The sequence below is a fragment of the Polypterus senegalus genome, chromosome 5 (genome assembly GCF_016835505.1).
Source record: "Polypterus senegalus isolate Bchr_013 chromosome 5, ASM1683550v1, whole genome shotgun sequence".
In the NCBI taxonomy this organism is placed as follows: Eukaryota; Metazoa; Chordata; class Cladistia; order Polypteriformes; family Polypteridae; genus Polypterus; species Polypterus senegalus.
In genome coordinates this window covers 69,918,594-69,941,840 of record NC_053158.1, presented here as the reverse complement: position 1 = coordinate 69,941,840, position 23,247 = coordinate 69,918,594, and the positions used below count along the sequence as shown (strand labels likewise).

Here is a 23,247-nt window from a genome sequence, read left to right as displayed (position 1 = left end):
TGCATGACGTGCATTTTCAAACGTACACACACGTACAGGAATATCTGGACCACGGGCAATCAGAGGGGGGCGGGATCCACCCTTCACTATCTGATTGGTTTAGACCACGATTTGGGCCTAATGTGTGTCTGTTGTTGAACAACAGGGAGACTTTAAGAGTCACAGAGTTTAGTTTTTTTTTCCCCTCGAATGGCTGGTCGCACCGGTGCAACCTTTGATTTTTTTTTTAGTTGCACCATTGAGAAATTAGGTCGCACGTGCGACCAAATTAACACTAAATATTTATGATGACAGTAATATACGTCATAAGCCTCTTCCCTGTTTTGAATAATAATTTCTGTTTTACTAACTATATTTGTTCTCCCCTTTTCTCTTTTAGAAATATTCATATAGGAAGTGTGCTTGAATGGAAGAAAAACATTCACTTTCACTTTATTACAGTATATGGCCATTATTTGTTTATATATTGGTCTTCTGTCTTTGTTAATAATCCTCTTCTTGGGTTTCAGTTTGGTACTTTTTGTGGCATTACACATGTATTTTTTGAGCTTGTCCGTTTTATGAAATGATTTACCTTTATTTATTTACTTACTTCCTAAAGCCTAAAGTCACAAGTAGTGTGCAGAGGGCATGCTCAAAACTGTGTGTAATGCCACGAAAAGTGCCTGCTGACACTAAAGTATGCAAGCAATGGTATGTGCATTCTTGCTCCGATGTAGAAGGGAGCTGAGTTTACCTCTGTTACAGCGCGTCTATGTGAAAACAGCAGTGTCGGATGTGGGGGTGGGGTGTGCGGCTGAGATAATAAAACTGAGTTTAAAAAAAAAAACCAAAGCTAATCTTGACAAGTATCATAAATTACACCGGCTGTTACAGACTGAAATCAAATGTATGTTTTTATTCTAAAATAGTAAGACAAAGAGCAGTTTACTTCTCAAAACGGAGTCACGCAGGATCAAACTCGCGACCTTTTGATTCCCAGTCAGCAGCTGATTCTGTGGAGGCAGTCATAATAAACGGGTGTCAATGTCGCATGTTAAGGCGGCTTTTTGTTTCCGCAGTTATACAGTATTTTTGAATAAAAGTGCAATTGTTGTGTTAGATTTGTACCTTTTGTGAAAGTATTTATTTGATATTTGGACTTCAGGCTTCATACATTAAATAGTTTACGCCTACATTTTGTCATCTACTAATAGAATATAAAAAACGTTTCTGTTTTAAAAATGTGTTTACACAGATTACTGTAGAAACGGAACAGACATGAACAACGATCTATTATTTCCACTCTAAAACTCCACTTCACTCCCAGAAAATCAATCAAGGCATGAGCTGGGAGAAGTTTGTGCACGTTCTAAGTTGGTGGGGGAATGGAATAGCCGGCTGCTTGCAGCCTGATTTTTTTATCAGCGCGTTTAGATGACAAAAGACGCTGTTGGAGAGCTGTGAACGATTTTAAGAAGCGATTTAAGGTGTGATGGATTTACGAGTTTTTTCGTAGGCTCTGGTAATTCTAGTGTAAAAGCAGACATTTAGTGCTTTGTTACATATCCCTTGCTTGTAATGACGTACATACATATGTATGTATACACCCTCCACCTCTTTTCAGATTTTCAGATTTTCTCTCTTTTTCATATGGTGTGTGATTTCAGATCACAAACATGTCAATATTGTAATCTATAAAGTCAAGTAATATTTTGTTTTAAATGAATTTAAAACTTGTTTAATATGTGGACAAGCAACATAACTAATCTTTCCCATTAGTGTGTCTGACGATGGTTTATATAATATTAAGGACATATTCAAGATTCTTGGCATAGCTCTGACTTCCATCTTGTACACAAAAAAATATCTCTACCATAATTTTAAAGCTTCTGGTGAGTCTGAGGCTAAGGATCTGCACTGGTAATGGTTCAAGTCTTGTAAATGGTAGAAGTGATTCCACTCATTTGGGCCCTTGAGCAAGGGCTGGGTATGACCTTAACCTGCATCTGGCCTTGTAAGCAAGTCTTCTAACTTGCAAGGGAAACTCACGTGTTGGTGTCAGGATTGGCACTCCAGCCACTTGGGGGGGCACTCACACTGTTCCATTCTTTTCGAACTACTGTGGTGCTGAGGTGTTACCCTTTGCACAGCTGCGCTTGGGTCTTAATTACAGATCTTGAGGTGGTTCATCATGTGGGTGCGGGAACGCGGTGAGAGAGTGCATGCTGCCAACCTCCTCCTCCTATGAATGGATCACACTGCAAAGTAAGAATGTTGACTGCTCTCAAGTAGACTTGCCTACACCTGCTTGAAATATGTTTTTTTATTTTTATATGTACAGTGAATTTTTAAAAATGTGCTACATTGCTTAGTCCATTTTTAGATTAGTGTCCAAATGAGAATGCTTTTCATTATCATTATTTTTTATAAGAAAACTGGGGAAGTTTCTTCACACTTTGAGGTCCATTGCAGTTTTGACATCATCCAAGGTCAAGGTTTCATAGGTTAAGATTCAGGTCTTCTCAACAAATGTGAGATTTGTAAATAAAGTTAATTTTATTAAAAAATATATATTATCTATTTATTATCTATTTCCAAGATTTTTTTTTTATTATTATTATTTTTTTTAAATAAGTTTCATTACATTTTATTTTCTAGGCTGGACTCCACTACATGAAGCATGTAACATGGGATATTATGAAGTGGCTAAAGTTTTAATAGCTGCAGGAGCTGAAGTGAACACGCAGGGTTTAGACAATGATACACCATTGCATGATGCTTCAAGCAGTGGACACAAAGATGTAAGTACCTGTAGATAATTTTTTGTCTATCAGTGAATTTCTACTTTTACTTTTACATACTTCATATTAAACTATGGCTAAAACATTATTACATGATCTATAAATGTAGGGTTTAGTTTTATGTCACCTCTTTATTTGTTTGTAGTCCAGCGGTCTTAATCTTAATTATTTCTGAAGTTATTCCAGTACTTCACAGAATTGCGTCTTTTATTGAGCATACTATTTTTGTTACTAGCGGGCATCATAGCAAAATTATAACATCTGATAGCAGACAAAATAGGAAGCTATATCTTTTAATTTAGGGATTTGTACCAGTCTATCAGTGCATAGATTAAGGGATGTTACTCCATTTTTGGAATAAGCAATGACTATTTAAGGCTTTGATCAAATTTGCAAAGTTGCCAAAGGTGTGAATTTCACTCTTGTCCTAAAGAGCTTTTTTATTTTGCTCATTACTTGCCCCGCTATTTTTATTTTACTGTTATATAAGTATATTTCTTTACAAGACGGTATTAGGTTAATGCTTTATTTTAGGATTTTAAAATATTATGTTAAATATTTCTCCAATCTTTGCAGATTGTCAAGTTACTTTTGCGTCATAGGGGGGATCCTTTCCAAGCTAATAACCGTGGAGAACGACCCGTGGATGTAGCAGAGACTGAAGAATTAGAGCAGTTGTTAAAAGGTGAAATACCTTTGTCTGAAGATGACAGCTCTTCAGGTAAATATGTCAGGTCAATGTATTTTTGAGGATTCCTGTGCATTTATTGTTGGGAAAATGAATTAGGACTACCACGTAAGTAAAGTAACTGTATTGCTCCATACGGCACTGTTATTGTACAGTATTAATCTTGGTATTGTACCACTTTTTTATTATATATAATGTATGTTTTCACAAACTCTACTCTGAGTCATAACAAGGTTTGGGACAGCCACCCGTATGTTTTGCTACTTCGCAGCCCGGATACCAAAGTATAAACAGCACTGATGTGCACAAAACAGAGTCCAAAACAGAACTGAGAGAATAGGGAAAAGGTGGAGGCTTTTAAAGGGGAAGACAGGAAGTGAGGTCAAAGCGGTCCGGCTTATAAGGGTTTTCAACCATAGGCTCAAACCCGGACGTGACATCATAGGGGCTGGAGCTGGCAAGGTGGTCTTCCATAGACTCGGACCCGGAATTGACGTCAAGAGGGCCAGGTGGGATCTCCTACGAATGGTCTACAGGCAAGGGAGAAAAAGAGTCAGTGCACTCTGCCACATCCTGGTCTGATTCGGAATTGTCCTTACTAAAGCCCTTTGGCTGCCTCCCATGCGCACGTGTGTGACAGTGTTCTCGATTAATACTACAATTGTTTTTCATTGTCACATGCTTTTTAATGTGCCCATGTCCCCTTCCGCTTTCTGTTACTGTTTTCTGAAATTTGATTGAGGATTCCATTTTACTGAAAAGATCCACATAATTGTTCCATTGGTATGTTTATAATGTTTAACGACGCCCCACACAGTCAACTGTGTAGCTACAATATGCATCTACAAAAAAAAAAGTGTTCACGAACTGTAATTTTGATAGTAATGCTTTACAGGTAATCTGATATTCATTAATCCGGCCCACCTTAAATCCCATCACATCTCTGCCAGCGTCCTTTGTCTTGTAAATGTGAGGGTAAAGACAAACTGCAAGCAGCCGGCTATTCCATCCTCCCCCCAACCCTACCCCCCAACTTAGAATGTGCACGAACGTCTCCCAGTTCAGGTCTTGATTGATTATCTGGGAGTCAAGTGGAGTTTTAGAGTGGAAATAATAGATCGTTATTTGGAACACACACATTTCATGTGTGTTCTGTTTTTACAGTAATCTGTGTAAACACATTGTTAAAACAGAAACTTTTTCATATTTTAGTAATAAATGTTACAAAATGTAGGCATAAACTATAGAATGCATGAAGCATGAAGTCCAAACATCAAATAAACACTTTCCCAAAAGGTTCAATAACAATCCAACAGCTTCCGTGGCTTAGTGGTAAGATTTGCTGACTTAGAGGGCAGCAGGTCTTGCCGTGCCTCAAAGACCCAAGTTTGATTCCATGCTAGGAAGAAAGTTTTTTTTTTTTTTTTTTTTTTTTTTTTTTTTCTTTTAACCTCAAATGGACATAAAATTGGAATGCACTTCCAGTTAATGAGATTGTTATATTTTCATGTGGGATGCACCTTTTAAAATATTTTTTAACAATTGAGACTGCAATTAACATGAACAAGTTACCTTATAACTGTTATTTTTAAGATTCATTACACACAGACAGACCGAGCATTGCGTAATAGAGAAACAGACAGGGAGAGAAGTCATTAGATAAATAAATAAACAGGGAAGGCACATGTACTAAAAGAAAAAAAAGATCGACGTGTGTTGATCCTGCTGCACAACGCACATGTACCACCCAGTCTGACTCTTAAGTAACAGCGCAAGTACAGACGCAAACCAAGTGTATGTGTGTACTGTATAATAATAACAAAAAGAGCAGCTTATTACTGAAAACGCCAAATATAGGAGTGAGTGGGGGATCGAACCTGGGACTCTTGATTACACTTGGTTTGCGTCTGTACTTGCGCTGTTACTTAGTCAGATCAGGGGTGGGGGGTGTTAGAGCGCGTGAACTTATTCAGTACAGCAAGATCAACGCACATGTTGGTCTTTTTTTTTCTTTTAGTACATGTGCCTTCCCTGTTATATATCTAGTGACTTCTCTGCCTGTCTGTGTCTCTATATAAAATCATTCCCGATTTATATATAACGTCAAAGCCTGATTTATATAAAGTCAGTGTCGGAATATATAAACTAATTTTTGAATATATAAAGTCAGCGTTGGAGCAGAGAATACAAAGAAGTACTGGAGGACTTTACTTCTATTGCGGACCAAGCCTGTGTATGTTCTTCTATTTGTGTCCAGGTTCTTATCGCCTGTATATTTGCTGCCTATTAATAAAACTGGAAGTTAGGTAGAGCCATGCTGCCTTCTGCCTTTTGTCTTTGTAGGGTCGCTCTTTGGATGCGTGGATGGTTTTGAATTCCAAATAAATGGGGTTATTGTTGAATCTAATTGCTTAAAGAATGATTTGTTAATGTATATTGGAATGTTTTTTAACCTTCCTCTTATGTTAGCTTTCTGTTACTATCTCTTATTTTAACGGGTCGGTTTTGACCCGTGTCTTTAATCAGCCATATTACCCTCAAAACAATTATTTTTCATCCAGTTTTTTTTCCTTACCTCTTGGTTACTTTGTTACGCTTCCTTGTCCATTAAAAGAATGTTTTTAATATTTTTGCTGTGACCTCATGAGCTTTTACTTTAACAGCATACCTCTCGTTTTAAATTTTAAAAAATGATTAAATGAACCTCAAGAGAATTATTTAAATAAATAAAAGGTTGTTATGTTACCTGACTATTACTGAGGGGTATTAGAACACATCTCTTAAATAAATTTGTTATATATATTTTTTATTATAATATTAATTACTATAGTAACATCTATGGTGTTACGGGTCAAATTTGACCCATATATATTTATTTCAAAGAAAAAGGCAAAAGAGTATTTTCAAAAATAACTTTAATATGAATGGAAAGCTAAACAAGTAAATCTCAAAATGTGGATTTGCAAGGTCAAACAAACAACGAACAATCAAGCAAATCAAACCAATAGAAATGAGGCACTAGTTCCAAAAAACTGCTTTGTGTGCAAGAACATGCATGTGCATTTAGATGCATGTGTGGCAAAAAGTGACACTTTTAGTGTGTTCTTTGCAAATATATTTTTTGCAGTAGAAGTAAAGTACGTTTGACTTTCTGTCTTTATTGCTAGGGCAGACCTGACACCTCTTTCTTTTAGAATCAGGTGGCCTCAGTGGGGTTGTGGCTGTGTAGGTTGATGTTGAGGCAGTGCTGGCCGAAGAGGATGCTGGCACTGATGCTCTTTGTGTTGCTGATGGTGTGGAAGGAGTGCTACATGAGCTCTGCAGCCGTCTGACCAAGGCTGCAGCGGCTGGGTCCCAGGGCACCTGTTCCCATCGCTCAATGTGTGCCTTGACAAGGGAACTTCCTAACTCCTCAAGAAACATTCTACACTTGTTTTTTCTGGTTGAGTTCCACCCTAGGTGAATGTGGGTCCACAACACAAATGTATTGTATGCAGACACATCTAGAATGTTATAAAACACAACCATTGGCCATCTCCTGGTCATTCTCTGGCAAGTTTAGGTGGCAGTCAGCTTGTCCAGGTTGTCCACTCCACCTTTGTTTTTATTATAGTCACTTGCTGATGACACAGCTGCGTCTTTGTGAAAAGTGGACATAAGTATCACACTCCAGTGTTTTTTTGGACAACATGAAACAACCGTGGTGTTGTCTGTAAAAGCAAATTTTGAAGAAAGTGGAGCCCTGTCCTTCACCTGCAACATTTCGGCAGGGAGCTAAGGTTTATTTTTTTTTTTTACTGTGCCCACCATGGTAAGTTTCCACCTGAGAAGTTCTTGTCCAAGGTCATAGCTGGTAAAGAAATTGTCACATGTGATATTGTGACCCCGCAGTCCAATAGTCATATCGAGGACTACACGTTTTCCTTGATTTTTTCAGGAATGCCACTTGCATGTTTGCCTGTGTAAATCTGCAGATTCCATGCATAGCTGGTTTTTGCATCACAGGCTGCCCAAATTTTTATGCTGTATTTCCCTGGCTTACTAGGCATGTACTGCTGGAAATGGCATTTTCCATGGAAAGGTTCAGTTCAGCTACTGTTACCTCTGGCCCTGGGTTGAACATCAGTGGAAGGAGCTTCATCTTAACAGTGTTAATTCTTCCAGCTAGTGTGAGATGAAGGGTTGACCATCTATGCAAGTGTTGCTTATTTTTTTCCATGCAGACGGTGAAACTTTGTTGATAAAGAGCTTTGTTTACTTGTGATGTTTACCCCTAGGTATTTAAACTGTTCTGCAATGATAAAAGGTAGGGTATCTAATCTAATATTATATGCTTGAGAATTCACTGGAAAGAGTACACTTTTATTCAGATTAATTCTGAGACCAGAGATCTTTTGAAATTCTGTGAGTGCTGTTAAGACTGCAGGTACAGAATTTTCTGAGTCCGATATATACAGTACCATATCATCTGCATATAATGAAATTTTCTGTTCCAGTCCTTCTCTGGTAATCCCTTTTATCTGATCAGTATTTCGACAATGTATTGGCAGTGGTTCAGTGGCAATTGCAAACAATAGCAGTGACAAGGGGCATCCTTGTCTAGTACCACATTCTAGTTTAAAGTAGTCTGAGCAAATGTTGTTGATACAAACTGAAGCTTCTGGGTTAGTATACAGTAATTTAATCCATGCACAAATGTTCGGGCCAAACCCAAACTTCTCCAGTGTAGTAAAAAGGTATTTCCTTTCAATCATGTCAAATGGTTTTTCTGCATCCGATGATAATATTTCTGGGGTGTTTGATTTAGTTGGTGAGTATATTACATTAAACAGAAGATTTGAGGATAAGTGTCTGCCCCTAATAAATCCAGTTTGATCTTGTGATATTACGAGGGGAGCACTTTCTCCATTCTTCTAGCTATGATTTTAGAGAGTATTTTAATCGTTATTCAGAAGTGAAATTGGTCTGTATGATGCACATTGTAATAAGTCCTTATTTTGTTTTGGAAAAACGGTGATTAGTGCTTGGCGAAAAGTTTGAGGAAGAGTTTGGTTATCTCTGGCTTCTGTAAATGTTGCTAATAGGAGGGGAGCTAGCTGAGCGGAGAATTTCTTGTAAAATTCTGCAGGGTAGCCATCAGGGCCTGCTGCTTTTTCCGCCTTGGATTGACTTTACCGCATCTAGTAATTCTGATCAAGTTCTTATCAAGTTCCTCCCCACTAAAAGTTTCTATTTGTGGTATTTGTAATGTATCCATAAATGCATTGTCTTCTTTAAACTCAGTAGTATATAGGGATTTATAGTAGTCTCTGAAAGTGTGCATTATATTTTTGTGGTCGACGATTTTATCTCCGTTCGCGTTGGTGATTACTGAGATTACGTTGCGCACTTCTTGCTTGTGAATTTGTTGAGCTAAAAGCTTATTAGCTTTCTCTCCATGTTCATAGTAATGATGTCTGGATTTATAAATTAGTTGTTCAGTTTCTTTAGTTGTCAAGAGGTTTAGTTCTGAATGTAGAGCCTGCCTTTTCCTATGTATACATCTGGCATGTTCTTCATCTATTCTAGTAATTTCGGTTTTCATCTCTGCTACTTTCTTGGCTTCTAATTTATTTCTTTGGGAAGGATATGAGATAGTCTGTCCTCTTAAGAAGGCCTTAAGAGTTTCCCAGAGTATTCCTGCAGAGATCTCTGAGGATGTATTTGTCTCTAGAAAGAATTTGATTTGTTTGGATATAAATTCTGTACAATTTATCGTCTGCTAATAGAATAGGGTTGAGATGCCATCTGCGGGGTGAGTGTATGGGGCTTAGTAATTTTAGTTCCAAGATCATAGGTGCATGGTCAGAAATAACAATAGCATCGTATTTGCAAGATTTAATCATAGGCAAGAAGTTATTGTCTATAAAGAAGTAATCAATCCTTGAGTAGCAGTGATGTACTGGTGAGTAGTAAGAATATGTTCTTGAGTTTGGGTTTAAAAACCTCCAGGGGTCTGATAAGTTGTGATCAGTTATAAACTTTGTAATTATCTTTGCGGTGTTAGATGCCATTCACCCTGTGGAAGAAGTCCTATCTAAGAGTGGATTTAAAACGCAATTAAAGTCCATCCATCCATCCATTTTCCAATCCTGAATCCGAATACAGGGTCACGGGCGGTCTGCTAGAGCCAATCCCAGCTAACACAGGGCACAAGGCAGGAACTAATCCTGGCCAGGGTGCCAACCCACCGCAGGACACACACCAAGCACACCCACACACCAAGCACACACTAGGTCCAATTTAGAATCGCCAATCCACCCAACCTGCATGTCTTTGGATTGTGGGAGGAAACCCACTGCGAGGCAGCAGCGCTACCACTGCGCCACCGTGCCGCCCCAATTAAAGTCCCCAGCCATTATAATTTAATGAGTGTTCAGATTGGGAATGGATGCAAATAAAAAATTCCTTATCAGCATTAGGTGCATAAACATTTATCAAGATCATTTTACAGTTTAGATAGGTCTCCCATGACCATTACATATCTCCCTTCAGGATCCAATACTACATTTGATGCTACAAATGATACTGTTCTATGTATGAGAATTCCCACACCTCTAGTTTTCTTTGTAAAACTAGAATTAAACATTTGGCCAGTCCAGTCTTTTTGCAGCCGGAACTGATCCTTGCTTAGTAAATGGGTCTCCTGTAAAAATACTATTTTAGCATTTAGACCTGTTAGGTGAGAGAGTACTTTCTTTCTCTTTAATTCGTGATTCAGGCCTTTAACATTCCAGCTCATTAAGTTAACTGTCCCGTCATGGAGACATTGATTCTGAGTTTTTGATGTCATGTTATAGTCTTGACTGGAAGTGAGACAGCTTCGGCCTTAATTTCCTATTTCCCCTAGAGTTATTGCTATGCAGCTTATTACGATTAAAAAGAATAAAAAAAAAATTTCTCCCCAGCGGGGAATCGAACTCTGGCCTCTGAGGCACAGCAAGTCTGCTGTGCTGTAAGTCAGCAAATCTTAACAGTACGCTACGGAAGCTGTTGTATCACGCTTGAACCTTTTGTGAAAGTGTTTGTTTATTTGATCTTTGGACTTCAGGCTTCACACATTGTATAGTTTATGCCTATATTTTGTAAAATGTATTACTAAAATATGAAAATGTTTTTGTTTTAACAATATGTTTACACAGATTACTGTAGAAACGGAACACACATGAAATGCGTGTGTTCCAAATAACGATCTATTATTTCCACTCTAAAACTCCACTTCACTCCCAGATAATCAATCAAGGCATGAGCTGGGAGACGTTCGTGCTCATTCTAAGTCGGCAGTGGGATGGAATAGCCGGCTACTTGCAGCTTGTCTTCATTGGCACATTTAGATGACAAAGGATGCTGGCAGAGAGTTGTGATGAGATTTAAGAAGCAATTTGAGGTGGGACAGATCTACGAGTTTTTTCGTAGGCTCTGGTAATTCTAGTGTTAAGTGAACAATAAAATAGCCTAGCAATTTTATGTTATGTTATCTATGTATTTTATTGCAAAAGCATTCATTTTTAGAACTTGTTCTTTTAATGAATACTTGATGTGTAACCAATGTGGAAAGTCTTTGGAGAACTTAATTTGTTAGTGAATCATTCTTCTCAGTACTGTACATTATTCAATATTATGGTTCAGTAGAACAGCTTTACATTATTCTAGAGCTTTTTTAATATAACTGCCTCTCCCAAACAGCATACTGTATAAAACAGGAAAGAATATTGTAAAATATACTATTCCATATTTAGTTTTTACCTAGGATTTTAGTACCTCTGCTTTTATATTTAAAAAATATAGTTTCAAGAGTTACAGTACTATGTTTAATTAAAATTCTATAACTTGATCAGTGCATTTATTTTTATATCACCTAGTTCAGAGTTGTGGGAAGCTACAGGCTATTGTAGCAGAACCATGCCCAAGGCAAGTAGTATACCCGGCTGAGATATCAGTCCATTGGATAAGTTATAAACATAACATATTAACCCAGCTTGCATGTGTTTTGGACGTGGGGGGAATTTTAAAAAAAAAAAAAAAAAAGAGAGAGAGTTTGATTTTACTCCTGAATATTCTGCTAGTCTTTTATTAAAATGCGGTGCTCTTTAAAAAAATACATAAATTTGAACTCTTAGTTGACCTCTGATGATAGAAATCGTGACAAACTCCTTCATATTAAACAGTCTGTCCATAGCAAATTGTCCTAAAAGACACTGGATGTTATAAATATTCTAAAAGACACTGGTATTGTGTGGTGCCTAAAATATTTACATCGTGGGTTGAGTCACAGCCACCACCAGGCTGCAAATGAAAAGTTCATCAGTAGTATTTGTTCAGGAATAAGCTTCCCAATTCATGGCTTTGGAAATAGGAGTGTTAGTGTGCCAAATTTAAAATTTGTTAAAATAAACTCTGATCATGGATCTGTCCGCAGTGAAAACTCGTCGGCTAATATTGCATTGCTTAACTCAAAATCTCTTAATGGCAAAGTGCTGATGCTATCAGAATTCATTACCGACTCCAACCTTGACATGCTTTGTCTAAAAGAAATCTGGCAAAGACCAAACAATGTTAACATCTCTCACACCATCCGTATATACAGTGGTGTGAAAAACTATTTGCCCCCTTCCTGATTTCTTATTCTTTTGCATGTTTGTCACACAAAATGTTTCTGATCATCAAACACATTTAACCATTAGTCAAATATAACACAAGTAAACACAAAATGCAGTTTTTAAATGATGGTTTTTATTATTTAGGGAGAAAAAAAAAATCCAAACCTACATGGCCCTGTGTGAAAAAGTAATTGCCCCTTGTTAAAAATAACCTAACTGTGGTGTATCACACCTGAGTTCAATTTCCGTAGCCACCCCCAGGCCTGATTACTGCCACACCTGTTTCAATCAAGAAATCTCTTAAATAGGAGCTGCCTGACACAGAGATGTAGACCAAAAGCACCTCAAAAGCTAGACATCATGCCAAGATCCAAAGAAATTCAGGAACAAATGAGAACAGAAGTAATTGAGATCTATCAGTCTGGTAAAAGTTATAAAGCCATTTCTAAAGCTTTTGGACTCCAGAGAACCACAGTGAGAGCCATTATCCACAAATGGCAAAAACATGGAACAGTGGTGAACCTTCCCAGGAGTGGCCGGCCGACCAAAATTACCCCAAGAGCGCAGAGTCGACTCATCCGAGAGGTCACAAAAGACCCCAGGACAACGTCTAAAGAACTGCAGGCCTCACTTAAGGTCAGTGTTCACGACTCCACCATAAGAAAGAGACTGGGCAAAAACGGCCTGCATGGCAGATTTCCAAGACGCAAACCACTGTTAAGCAAAAAGAACATTAGGGCTCATCTCAATTTTGCTAAGAAACATCTCAATGATTGCCAAGACTTTTGGGAAAATACCTTGTGGACTGATGAGACAAAAGTTGAATTTTTTGGAAGGCAAATGTCCCGTTACATCTGGCGTAAAAGGAACACAGCGTTTCAGAAAAAAGAACATCATACCAACAGTAAAATATGGTGGTGGTAATGTGATGGTTTGGGGTTGTTTTGCTGCTTCAGGACCTGGAAGGCTTGCTGTGATAGATGGAACCATGAATTCTACTGTCTACCAAAAAATCCTGAAGGAAAATGTCCGGCCATCTGTTCGTCAACTCAATCTGAAGCGATCTTGGGTGCTGCAACAGGACAATGACCCAAAACACACCAGCAAATCCACATCTGAATGGCTAAAGAAAAACAAAATGAATACTTTGGAGTGGCCTAGTCAAAGTCCTGACCTGAATCCAATTGAGATGCTATGGCATGACCTTAAAAAGGCGGTTCATGCTAGAAAACCCTCAAATAAAGCTGAATTACAACAATTCTGCAAAGATGAGTGGGCCAAAATTCCTCCAGCGCTGTAAAAGACTCATTGCAAGTTATCGCAAATGCTTGATTGCAGTTATTGCTGCTAAGGGTGGCCCAACCAGTTATTAGGTTCAGGGGGCAATTACTTTTTCACACAGGGCCATGTAGTTTGGATTTTTTTTCTAAATAATAAAACCATCATGTTAAAACTGCATTTTTTGTTTACTTGTGTTATATTTGACTAATGGTTAAATGTGTTTGATGATCAGAAACATTTTGTGTGACAAACATGCAAAAGAATAAGAAATCAGGAAGGGGGCAAACAGTTTTTCACACCACTGTATATTCTTATATTTACTTTATTGCAGCTCAAGATGAGGAGGAGTCACAGTAATTGTTAGAACTGAACTTAAACATCAAAAGAATCGTAATTGGCTGCCCATTGTCTTTCAACTGTCTGGCTCTTAAGCTAATAAAATCAGATCCTGTCTTACTCATTGTTCTCCATCTTTCCCCCAAAATACAATGCATCCTTTTTATCTGATCTGATTGAATTATTATTGGGCTTATCTGTTGGCAGCACTGATTTGGGACTCCCTGATCATAAAGCAATACTTTTCACCGTCTCATTACCTCTCCCTCCTCTTTCTTGTAAACTTCAAATTTTTTTCAGAAACCTTAAAAATATCTGTCCCTCTATCCTTGCTAGTTCTTTTTTTGTCTTTGTCAATTCCATCGACACTAGATGGTCTTGTTGATCTCTATAACACAGCCCTTCCTTCAGCACTACAATAGATAAAACAGCTCCTTTAAAGCATAAGGAGATTTCCTTTAAGCAATCAGCTGCATGGTACAGTTCAGAGTCTATGAAAGTATCTGACCCGATGCCTTCTGAGATTGTCACATAAGACTGGCTCGCCATGGCGCTTTCTGACTATCAAAGGGCTTACAGGGATGTACTTACTACAGCCAAGAAAACAGGGATGTACTTACTACAGCCAAGAAAACACATTATGGCAGAATAATAGAAAATGGCCATGATAACCCAAGGGTTTTGTTCTTTGTAGTTAATAAAGTACTTCAACCTGCATTTGGCCCAATTTCCTCCAATACTAAAGTCTGTCCATAAAAATCCTCCACTTTTTCCACAATAAGATTAAAGATCTAAGTAATTTAACTAACATTAATCCATCATCCATGTATATCCGGTCTTTCCACTCCATCCATCTCTTTTTCTACATTTTTACCAGTCCCATCTGCATTTGTTAATGACCTGGTTCCTCATGTATAACGCCATGCGTAGAATTCGCACTATAACATGGCGTAAGCACAAAAGCCGAAATGTGCTTACGCACAGAAAAATCCAGACGCAGGAATCTGTGCGTACTCCAACTTCCACGTTCTTCCGCTACATAAATCCCGATCAGCATGACAAGTAACGCTCGTGCCCGCGCTTTATGTAACACCCCAACTCCTCCCAGAATTACTCCTATTTGAATATACAAGTCAATATAAATCACCCTTAAGCGCAGCCTTCTGTGAAAAGACAATGGGAAAAGCACGGGGGAAAATATAAGAATTTCAGCGAATACCAAGTGGAGGCAAAGGAAAATCATACTATTTGTTTAATTAAACCGTGGTATAATCAACAAAAGGAAGTTGATCGAGTGACATAGTGTGTTGGAGAAACTTGAAAGCTCACGTTCACAAAATCGCACAGTGCCGGAAATGAAAAAGAAGTCACATATCAAAGTCGCAGTGAAAAGGCGAGTTGTAGCCCACTGGCTGAGTGTCATATGAAAGCTTATTAGGGTACAGAGGGAAAAAAAGGCAAACAGTGGGGGGGGGAAAGCACGAAATGTCAACTTCAATCTCGAAATTTCCACTTTAATCACGTAGTTTATTTTGTCATTAAAATAGAACATCATAAACTTCATCTTAAAATCGTTTAATTAACCAGTTTCTCAAATCACATCGTAATTAAAGTATGTATACGTGATATTATTTCCATGATGATAGTTAAAATATGTTGTTAAACATGGGTTTCATGGCGCAGTTATTGTGTGCGACCTTCGATGAAATTATTTATTGCAGCAGTACTCATGGGCGGCTCTATGTCCAATAGGGAAAGTCCAATGTCAATATGCTATCTTATGCACGGTGGATGGCCACATCCGTTGCGGACACTGCATAGCCGCCTCGTGCTCATGACACAAGCGTTTAACTTTTGTCGAAATTTGCTGCAGCGTTTTTAGCTGTGTCGTTATTTTCTCTTTCTGTTTTATATTCAACTAGCAAAATACCCGTGCTTTGCAGCGGCAAAGTACTGACTTAAAATTTTTATTTAGAAGAAAATTAAACCTTTTTAAACTGAGGGAAAATATACCAATAATTATTTGTTAAGGATCTCTTTGAATACCACATTTTGAGTTCGGCCCTCCGGTTGTAATATGACCAAGCTGTGCGCTGAGCTTACTCTTGAGCCTGCAACGTACAGTTGGCCATGTGAACAGTAATCTTGTTTCAAATCTCACAGCTTAGATTGCTGCTGTCGTAATCAGTTTGAGTTTCATGGTTTGTTTCAGTGACGACAGTATTTGCAGGACTTGTGTTGAAGTGACATTCAGCATCTGTCAAGTGTTGTAAGCATACAACTGGTTTCATCGATAACTTCACATCCAGCTTTTGAGAGTTTAAACATTCATAAACATCAAAGTGTCCACTGCTGAAATCGTCACCTGTCAATCTAAGATGTTTAAGAGGCACTGGCAGTTGTTAAAGGTGTAAAATATTTGGCCATTTCGGTACACTTGAAAGCGACAACCGAACAATTCAGCGGCAGCCATCAACTCGCATGCAGAACCATAGGTGAAGGGCTTAAGCATTTCACTCTTATAGAGCTCCTGTGTAGTATAATTATCTCTTGTACCATCATCAGTCCACACCTTGAACCTGTCCCAGTCATTCAATACATAAGACACAATGTTCCTCCGGATATCGAGAGTGAGCCTAATATGGCCGTGCAATATGTAACTAAGAGAATGGAAAAGGTAGGTGCCACCTCCAGGCATGGAAACCACTCGGTAAGTGACAGTTCTTTGATCAATGGTGATCACCTCGATAGACATGTTAATGGGGGTACGGCTGGAATTATAAAGGGAATGGGTACCTGAACAATGTAAAGTAAGTCTAAAATACCTAAACAATAACTATAATCGTAATAAACGAACAATAAAACAGCGGAGAAGCCGTGGATTAAATAAAAAGGCTGTAGTTATCAGCAGGGAGACGTGAATCCCGTGGCGAAGCAAGGAAGGGAATGTAGAGACCGGAGCGACGGACGGCCTTATATAGGCAGGCAGCCAACAATGTGGGAGGCGTTGGGATGGGGACCCAACGCCGCCTCACACGGTGACCGAGCTGCAGGCTATGGACGTATATATGTACGTAAGTAGGATTCAGTTAGCGTTGGGAACCCGTGTACCAAATTTCTTGAAGATGGGCCCATAAGTAACAAAGACTGTTGAAAAGTTCAATATGGCAGCCGACAGTGGCATCATACCACCAAAATAAGTATGTACAGTGGTTCGGTTAGCACAGGGAAGCCGCCTACCAAATTTCATGAAGATGGGGCCATAAATAAAAAAGTTCAACATGGCGGACATTGTCAATCGTTATGACCGTTACGCATAGAATTTCGAAATGAAGTGAAGAATATAGATTATTTAAATGAAGTTAACGTTTTATCTGCATAATATAATAAACATATTTTCCTGCATTTCATCTTAAAAATGATATGGTCATCATATGTAAATACACGCTTTATAAAGTGCCGCAGGTTGTGTAATATTATAACTGTAGTGCAAGTTTACAGTGAAGTAATTGTACTTATAAGTACTAACAGTTCTACAAGGAGTACTTGATTGAGTGCGTTTAACGTTCTTGGGATGAAACCGTTTCTGAACCGCGAGGTCCGTACAGGAAAGGCTTTGAAACGTTTTGTCGTGGCTGAGACAGTGTGTCCTTGAAGCTATATACCGATAATTCATTTTCCGATCACCTGCTGCTGTGATTCATACTCGGATACAGTGATATAAATACTCCGAGTGGTTCAGTGAGAGTAATATGGAAAAAGATGATCCGCTGTGGCAACTCCTAATGGGAGCAGCTGAAAGAAGAAGGTGCAGTTAGAGTAACAAAGCTAAAGCAGTTATGGTATTTGGAATACTATGGCTATTCCCTGGACCATTATATTGTTATAAGTTAATTACAATCAGATGCATTACACTAATAAACAATATGCGGTTAGTTTCAGTGTATTTATAAAGTCAGGAAAATAGAGTAACCACACAGGAACAGTAGCACTGCTTTGACGCTGGGTGCCGCCAGTCTGCAAAACCGAGCGAAGAACTTGCGTACGACAAGGTATGACGTACCGTGGAAAAGTGCGTGGCTTTACGCCAAGTGTAAGTTTTATACATCGCGATTTGAATGTGGAAAAGTTCTTACGCAACATTTCTGTGTGTACGCACCGTTTATACATGAGGCTCCTGCTTTGTAAGATGAGGCTCACTACCTGTGTACGGGACCCCATTCCCACCAAACTTCTTAAGTCTCACCTTCATGCCATAATCCCGACTGTTGCAACAATAATGCATCCCTTGACACTGGCTTTGTGCCAGCCACTTTAAAAATTGCTTCTGTAACCCCACTGTTTTTAAAAAAAAAAAAAAAAAAAAAATGTTAGCTTTTCTGTGAAGTTCTTGAGCATGTTGCAGCCTCTCAATTCACCAATTACTGAACTTCTAATTATTTGATGGATCCCTTTCAATCTGTTTTCACGGCACACCACAGCTGTGAAACTGCTCTGCTTCCTGCATCGATTATTGTAACTATACTGACGGGTGCCGCTTCTAATCTTATATCACAGCTTCAGTTGATTTAGAACTCTGCTGCAAGAGTCCTAACATGGACCAGCAACTGCAGCAAGCACATAACACCCATACTTTTTCGCCTCCACTGTCTCTCTGTATCTTACAGGATTGGATAAAATTCAATTAATGACCTACGAAACTTTTAATGGACTTATTCCGGACTACATCACTATGCTTCTGTTTACCCACTGCTTCTGGCAATCTTGCTGTGCACCCCATACTAACCAGAACTCTGGGAGACAGAGAATTTAGCTGTATAGCACCCAGACTTTGGAATGACCTCCCTAAATGAATTAGATCATCTGACTCCATTCATTCTTTAAAAAAAAACAACTTAAAACTCATCTGTTCAGAAAGGCTTTTAACTTAACCTGACATTCTACCCCCTCTTTCAGTATTCCTTTCTGTCTAAATGCTCAGTATAATTTATATTGATCTTTTTTAATAGGCTTTCTTTTTAGTATTGAATTTAGTATTTTACTCTGGTTTATTGTCCTTTATTCTATTTAATGACTTTGTATATCCTGTATCTGTTTTAATGTTCTATTCAGGAAGTATCTGTATCCAATGTTACATATACCTGCTGTTTCTTTATGAGAATCTGTGAAGTACCATGAGCATGGGAAAGGCTCTATATAAATAAATGTATTATTTTTTTTTTTTAAGTCAGTTTTGAATTAGGTGATTACCAGATGGAATCCACAGTGTTTGTCATCCAGCCTTTTAATACTAAACTATTCTTGTAGGTTACAAATGTTGTTTTAAACTTCTAAATTGTATGAGCAACATGTTTGTTTGTGTGTGTGTGTGTGTGTGTGTGTGTGTTTATAAGCAAGTCATTTTAGCAGCTGTTAATATGCCATGCTGCACAGAGAAGAATAACCTCTTTTCTGTTTTAAAAGTGAACTCCAGACCAAAAGAAACTTGTGTTAAGCTATTGTTACATAAAAAATGTATGAGTAATAGATGCATTTTTGCAGTACCTAAACCATAATACCACTGGAAGTGTTTACACTCAGTGATTGTATTTGCATTAATCCATCCAACCTTATAGTTACTGCCTTGTGTAAAAACAGTATGGTATTCATGGTTAACATTCAAAACCGAATGCTTGAAAAAACGACATGCACAATAGAAAAATAAAACAAAATTTAAACATTATGGCAATAGACTGTGATAGAATCACTAACTCCATTAATTATGGTCGGTGATAATATGCAGTGTAGAACATAGATTTCAGTTCTTCCTGAATAACGAGTAAATGCCATCACAAGAAATTACGATATCACAATTTCAATAGGCATGTTACAAGGAAAAACCTGAACTCAAACAAGCATGACAGAATAATGGAGTGGCACTCAGAACTAAGTCATGTACTGCACAATAATTATCAAAGTAGAACTAGCCCGTTGACAGAAAAGTGGTTATATCAGCAAACATGCCAATACTGCAGTGGTTTAACGTAATGAAATTCACTGATGATTTCCAAAATTAAACGTAAATGTTAAAATAATGCAGGATAAGTATAAATATACAGGTTGCAAGACACGACACAATCTTGATATGCAGTCAACATTCCCTACATGGAAATGAAGCTCAAGTAACACATACATACAATTAAAAAAAAACAAAATATTAAAAAATGACATTATTCAACATGGTCTATCAAGTCATTACTGGCTTCATTGACAGCCAAATCACACCAGAATTAGTGCTTTGAATTTAGAACAACTGCCATATAAGTTTTACTATGACTTCTTTCTTAGTAAGTGGAATGGCCCTTGGTTGCATCGCTGGCATCATGTTAATATCAAATTTCAAACACAAAAAGTCCACTTCTGTGCAGCCTCATTGAATGATTTCTTGCAAAGCATTGAATGAGAACCTTTCTTGAAAGATGCATCACAGAGTTGAGACAACAAAGGCATGGCAAATTTTTTTGCCTTTCGTACTGTCTGCTGAGATGAAAACAAAGTTCAGTTCTTATTTAGAGCTGTACAGTTGTCAGCCCAAAATATCACATTGTCAGACCCTCATTGCGACAAACATTGCATATATGTGGATGCAACATCGCTAGCTGAGTATAACCTTTTGCATATCAGCAGCAAAAACGCATTAATTTCCTGATTTTTCCATCACTAATTTCTGATATTCTTCTCAAGCTGCTTCTGCCCAGTCTAAATGTTGCAGAGCACCAAATATCACAGGTCTCCTGGCTGTGGTCTGGTTTTTTCTTATGCATCTCAAATCCAACACGTGTCACATTCATCTTGTGATGGTTCACCAAATATGATTTTCTCTTCCACAAACACATGTCGGTTATCCTCAGATGTCCATCCAAGTATCGCCTATGGAGTGCATGTTTTTGCATGTAGTGGCTTACCTGAGGATGGTAGCTGTTGATGTGTTGTCACACTTCCTCACTATCAACTTTTCTAGATGGTGCACTCTGGCCACAGTTGTCTTTGGTTAATGGGTTACTGACATCAGCCTTCAGCTTTGTTCTAACAAATTCTGTTACAACTCCATCTGTCTTAAACCTAGAATCTCTGAAGCCTATGTAAAACATTCATAATGTTGAGCCACCGTAAATTCCCTTGCACCTCCTCATCAGCGTCTTTTGTTTTGCAAATGTGTTGATCAGCACCAGAAGCAGGCAGTTTGCTATCCCATTCCCCACTAATGCAGCTTTAGTCATACACAAAGTTCTCCCAGCTTAAGTCTGTTTATCTGGGTGTGAGGTGCCTTGAATTGTATAGAGTTAAATATATTGTTGTTTGGAACACATACATTTCATGTGTGATCCTTGTCTACAACGATATGTGTTAACGTAGGATGACAGGAAATGCGAGGCAAGAAATGTTGAACGCATAACTAAAACAAACTTTTTACATGTTCTACTAATAATTGGCAAAATGCTGATGTGAAGTGTACAGAGTGTGTAGACTGAAGTCCAAATATCAAATAAACAATTTCACAATAGGCATGGATAACAAGAAACAACTGCACCTGATGAGGAGGTGCGGGGGAATTTAAGGTGGCTTGGCATTACAAGTTTTTTTTCTTTGACTTCAGTGTTAGGCCCAAGAGTATGCAAAATCTTCTGCTTACATACAATCAGCTTAACTCCATCAGAATTTGGTAGTGTGTACCCACAATGACCTGGTATACCTAAGATCAGATGCAGTTGTATCACCACAGCACCTCTTCACATTCACAATGTTTGCATAACTGTCCAGGAAATTTTGCCGCTCACCAAGTGTTGAGCCCCAGTACATATGTTTATTGTGCCTGTCAGTTTCTCAGAACATTTCTTTCAGCAGCCCGTACATGGTGGTAGGAGTTAATAATTCTCCAGGTGGGCCACTGTTTGCTTGTTTTGAGTTCTGACACATTTTCTTTTTCTCTTGGTGGCTGGAATCGGCTCTCGGTCCTTGCAGCACTCGCTGGCAGAAAGCGTCTCCTCTGTCAACACTTGCTGGATGGGTAACAGAGCTTTTGAAAGTAATAAATCTGCTGCAGAGTTGATTGGACAATAAAGGGTCAGTGCCAGTTGGTTGGGTTATCGCTTCATCCCCATGATCAAGCTGTCTATACAGCCCCCTCTGTTGAACTGTCCCAGCTGATGTTTGACTTCCATAAATATTCCTACCGAACTCTGCTAAAATCTGACCTTGAGTTTTCATTTTTTTCTGAGCTTCACATATGTTAAGATTGTTTCCCCAACCCCCCATGATTCAAGAACACCTGCCATTTAAATCACGTAGTCGCAGCTTTTGAATCATATGATCGTAATCCAACATTTTCATTGGTAATCGGTGTTTCCCTTATTGGTCAGTGGAGTTGTCAGTGGAGGTTTTTGTCTTGCAGTATGCAAGATACTGTGTACATACTAGCAACTTCCAATGTGCTATGACCAGAATGAAGGCAAATTTGGTCATCACCACTACCTTATAATATCAGAAAAGACTTAGTAGCTACAAAAACTAAACAAAAAAAAAAACTAAATTTTAAAAAAATTGCATTTTACTAGGTTTTTCCAATTCATGTTTCTATCCTCTGCATCTTGCTCTGTTATACCCACGACCTGCATGTCGTCTTCTCACCGCATCCATAAACCTCCTCAGGCCTTCCTCTTTTCCACTTGCCTGGCAGCTTCATTCCTACCATCTTTTTCCCAGTATACCCAGCATCTCTCCACTCCATATGTCCAAACAAGTGCAATCTCACCTCTCTGGCTTTGTATCCAAACCATACAACATGAGGTGAACATCCTGTTCATCCTTATCACACCCAATGCAAATCTTAACATATTTAACTTTTCCACCTCCAGGTCTCTCTCCTTTCATTTTGTCAGTGCCATTTTCTCCAGCCCATATAACATAGCTGGTGTTACTCAGTAACGCACCTCCCTATAGTCTATACTGCAACTATAGTATATAATTATCAAAGTCATTAGAAAGATGCTGCAGCCAAAACTTTATCAACCAGTAGGAACCCTGATCCTGTAATAAATTGCCAAGAAAAAAGAATTCAAGAAAACTCAACAGAGTCATCAAGCAATATAAAAAAGCCCACTCTTTTCCCTCTTATATAAGTAATACAAATATCAGTATAATAATAAATACTGCATAGATAAACTAAGAACAAAATGCATTTACTGGTAGACAAAAAATCAGGTTTTCACCCTGTTGCCTTCTCTTTCTGTGTTTTGGGAGAGAACTCAATGAATACATTTTATATGTTGAGAATGATAATGATACAAATAATTATACAAAGATAAAAAAAAATCAAGTTCTGCAGCTGTAACTTAGAATTTTGAAAAAAATCTAAAGTTTTTATTGTATGTTAGAAATTACATTTTGTGTAGTGTTTCTACTAATCAGCACTTGTCTGTGTTATACATGTTGCTATCTAGTGAATGCTCTGAGAATTTATTAGCTAAACTATCTGACAATG

The 23,247-nt window shown here is 38.2% G+C and overlaps 1 protein-coding gene across 2 annotated transcripts in view; it reads left to right on the top strand.

Moving 5' to 3' along the window:
- ankrd12 (ankyrin repeat domain 12) overlaps positions 1–23,247 on the top strand; it is a 215,646-nt gene that overhangs the window by 176,053 nt on the left and 16,346 nt on the right. For both annotated transcript variants that reach the window (XM_039754778.1, XM_039754777.1), the window contains 2 exons: positions 2,641–2,783; positions 3,360–3,504. In XM_039754778.1, coding sequence (XP_039610712.1) covers positions 2,641–2,783; positions 3,360–3,504 — 288 coding nt within the window. The remainder of the gene's footprint in view (positions 1–2,640; positions 2,784–3,359; positions 3,505–23,247) is intronic.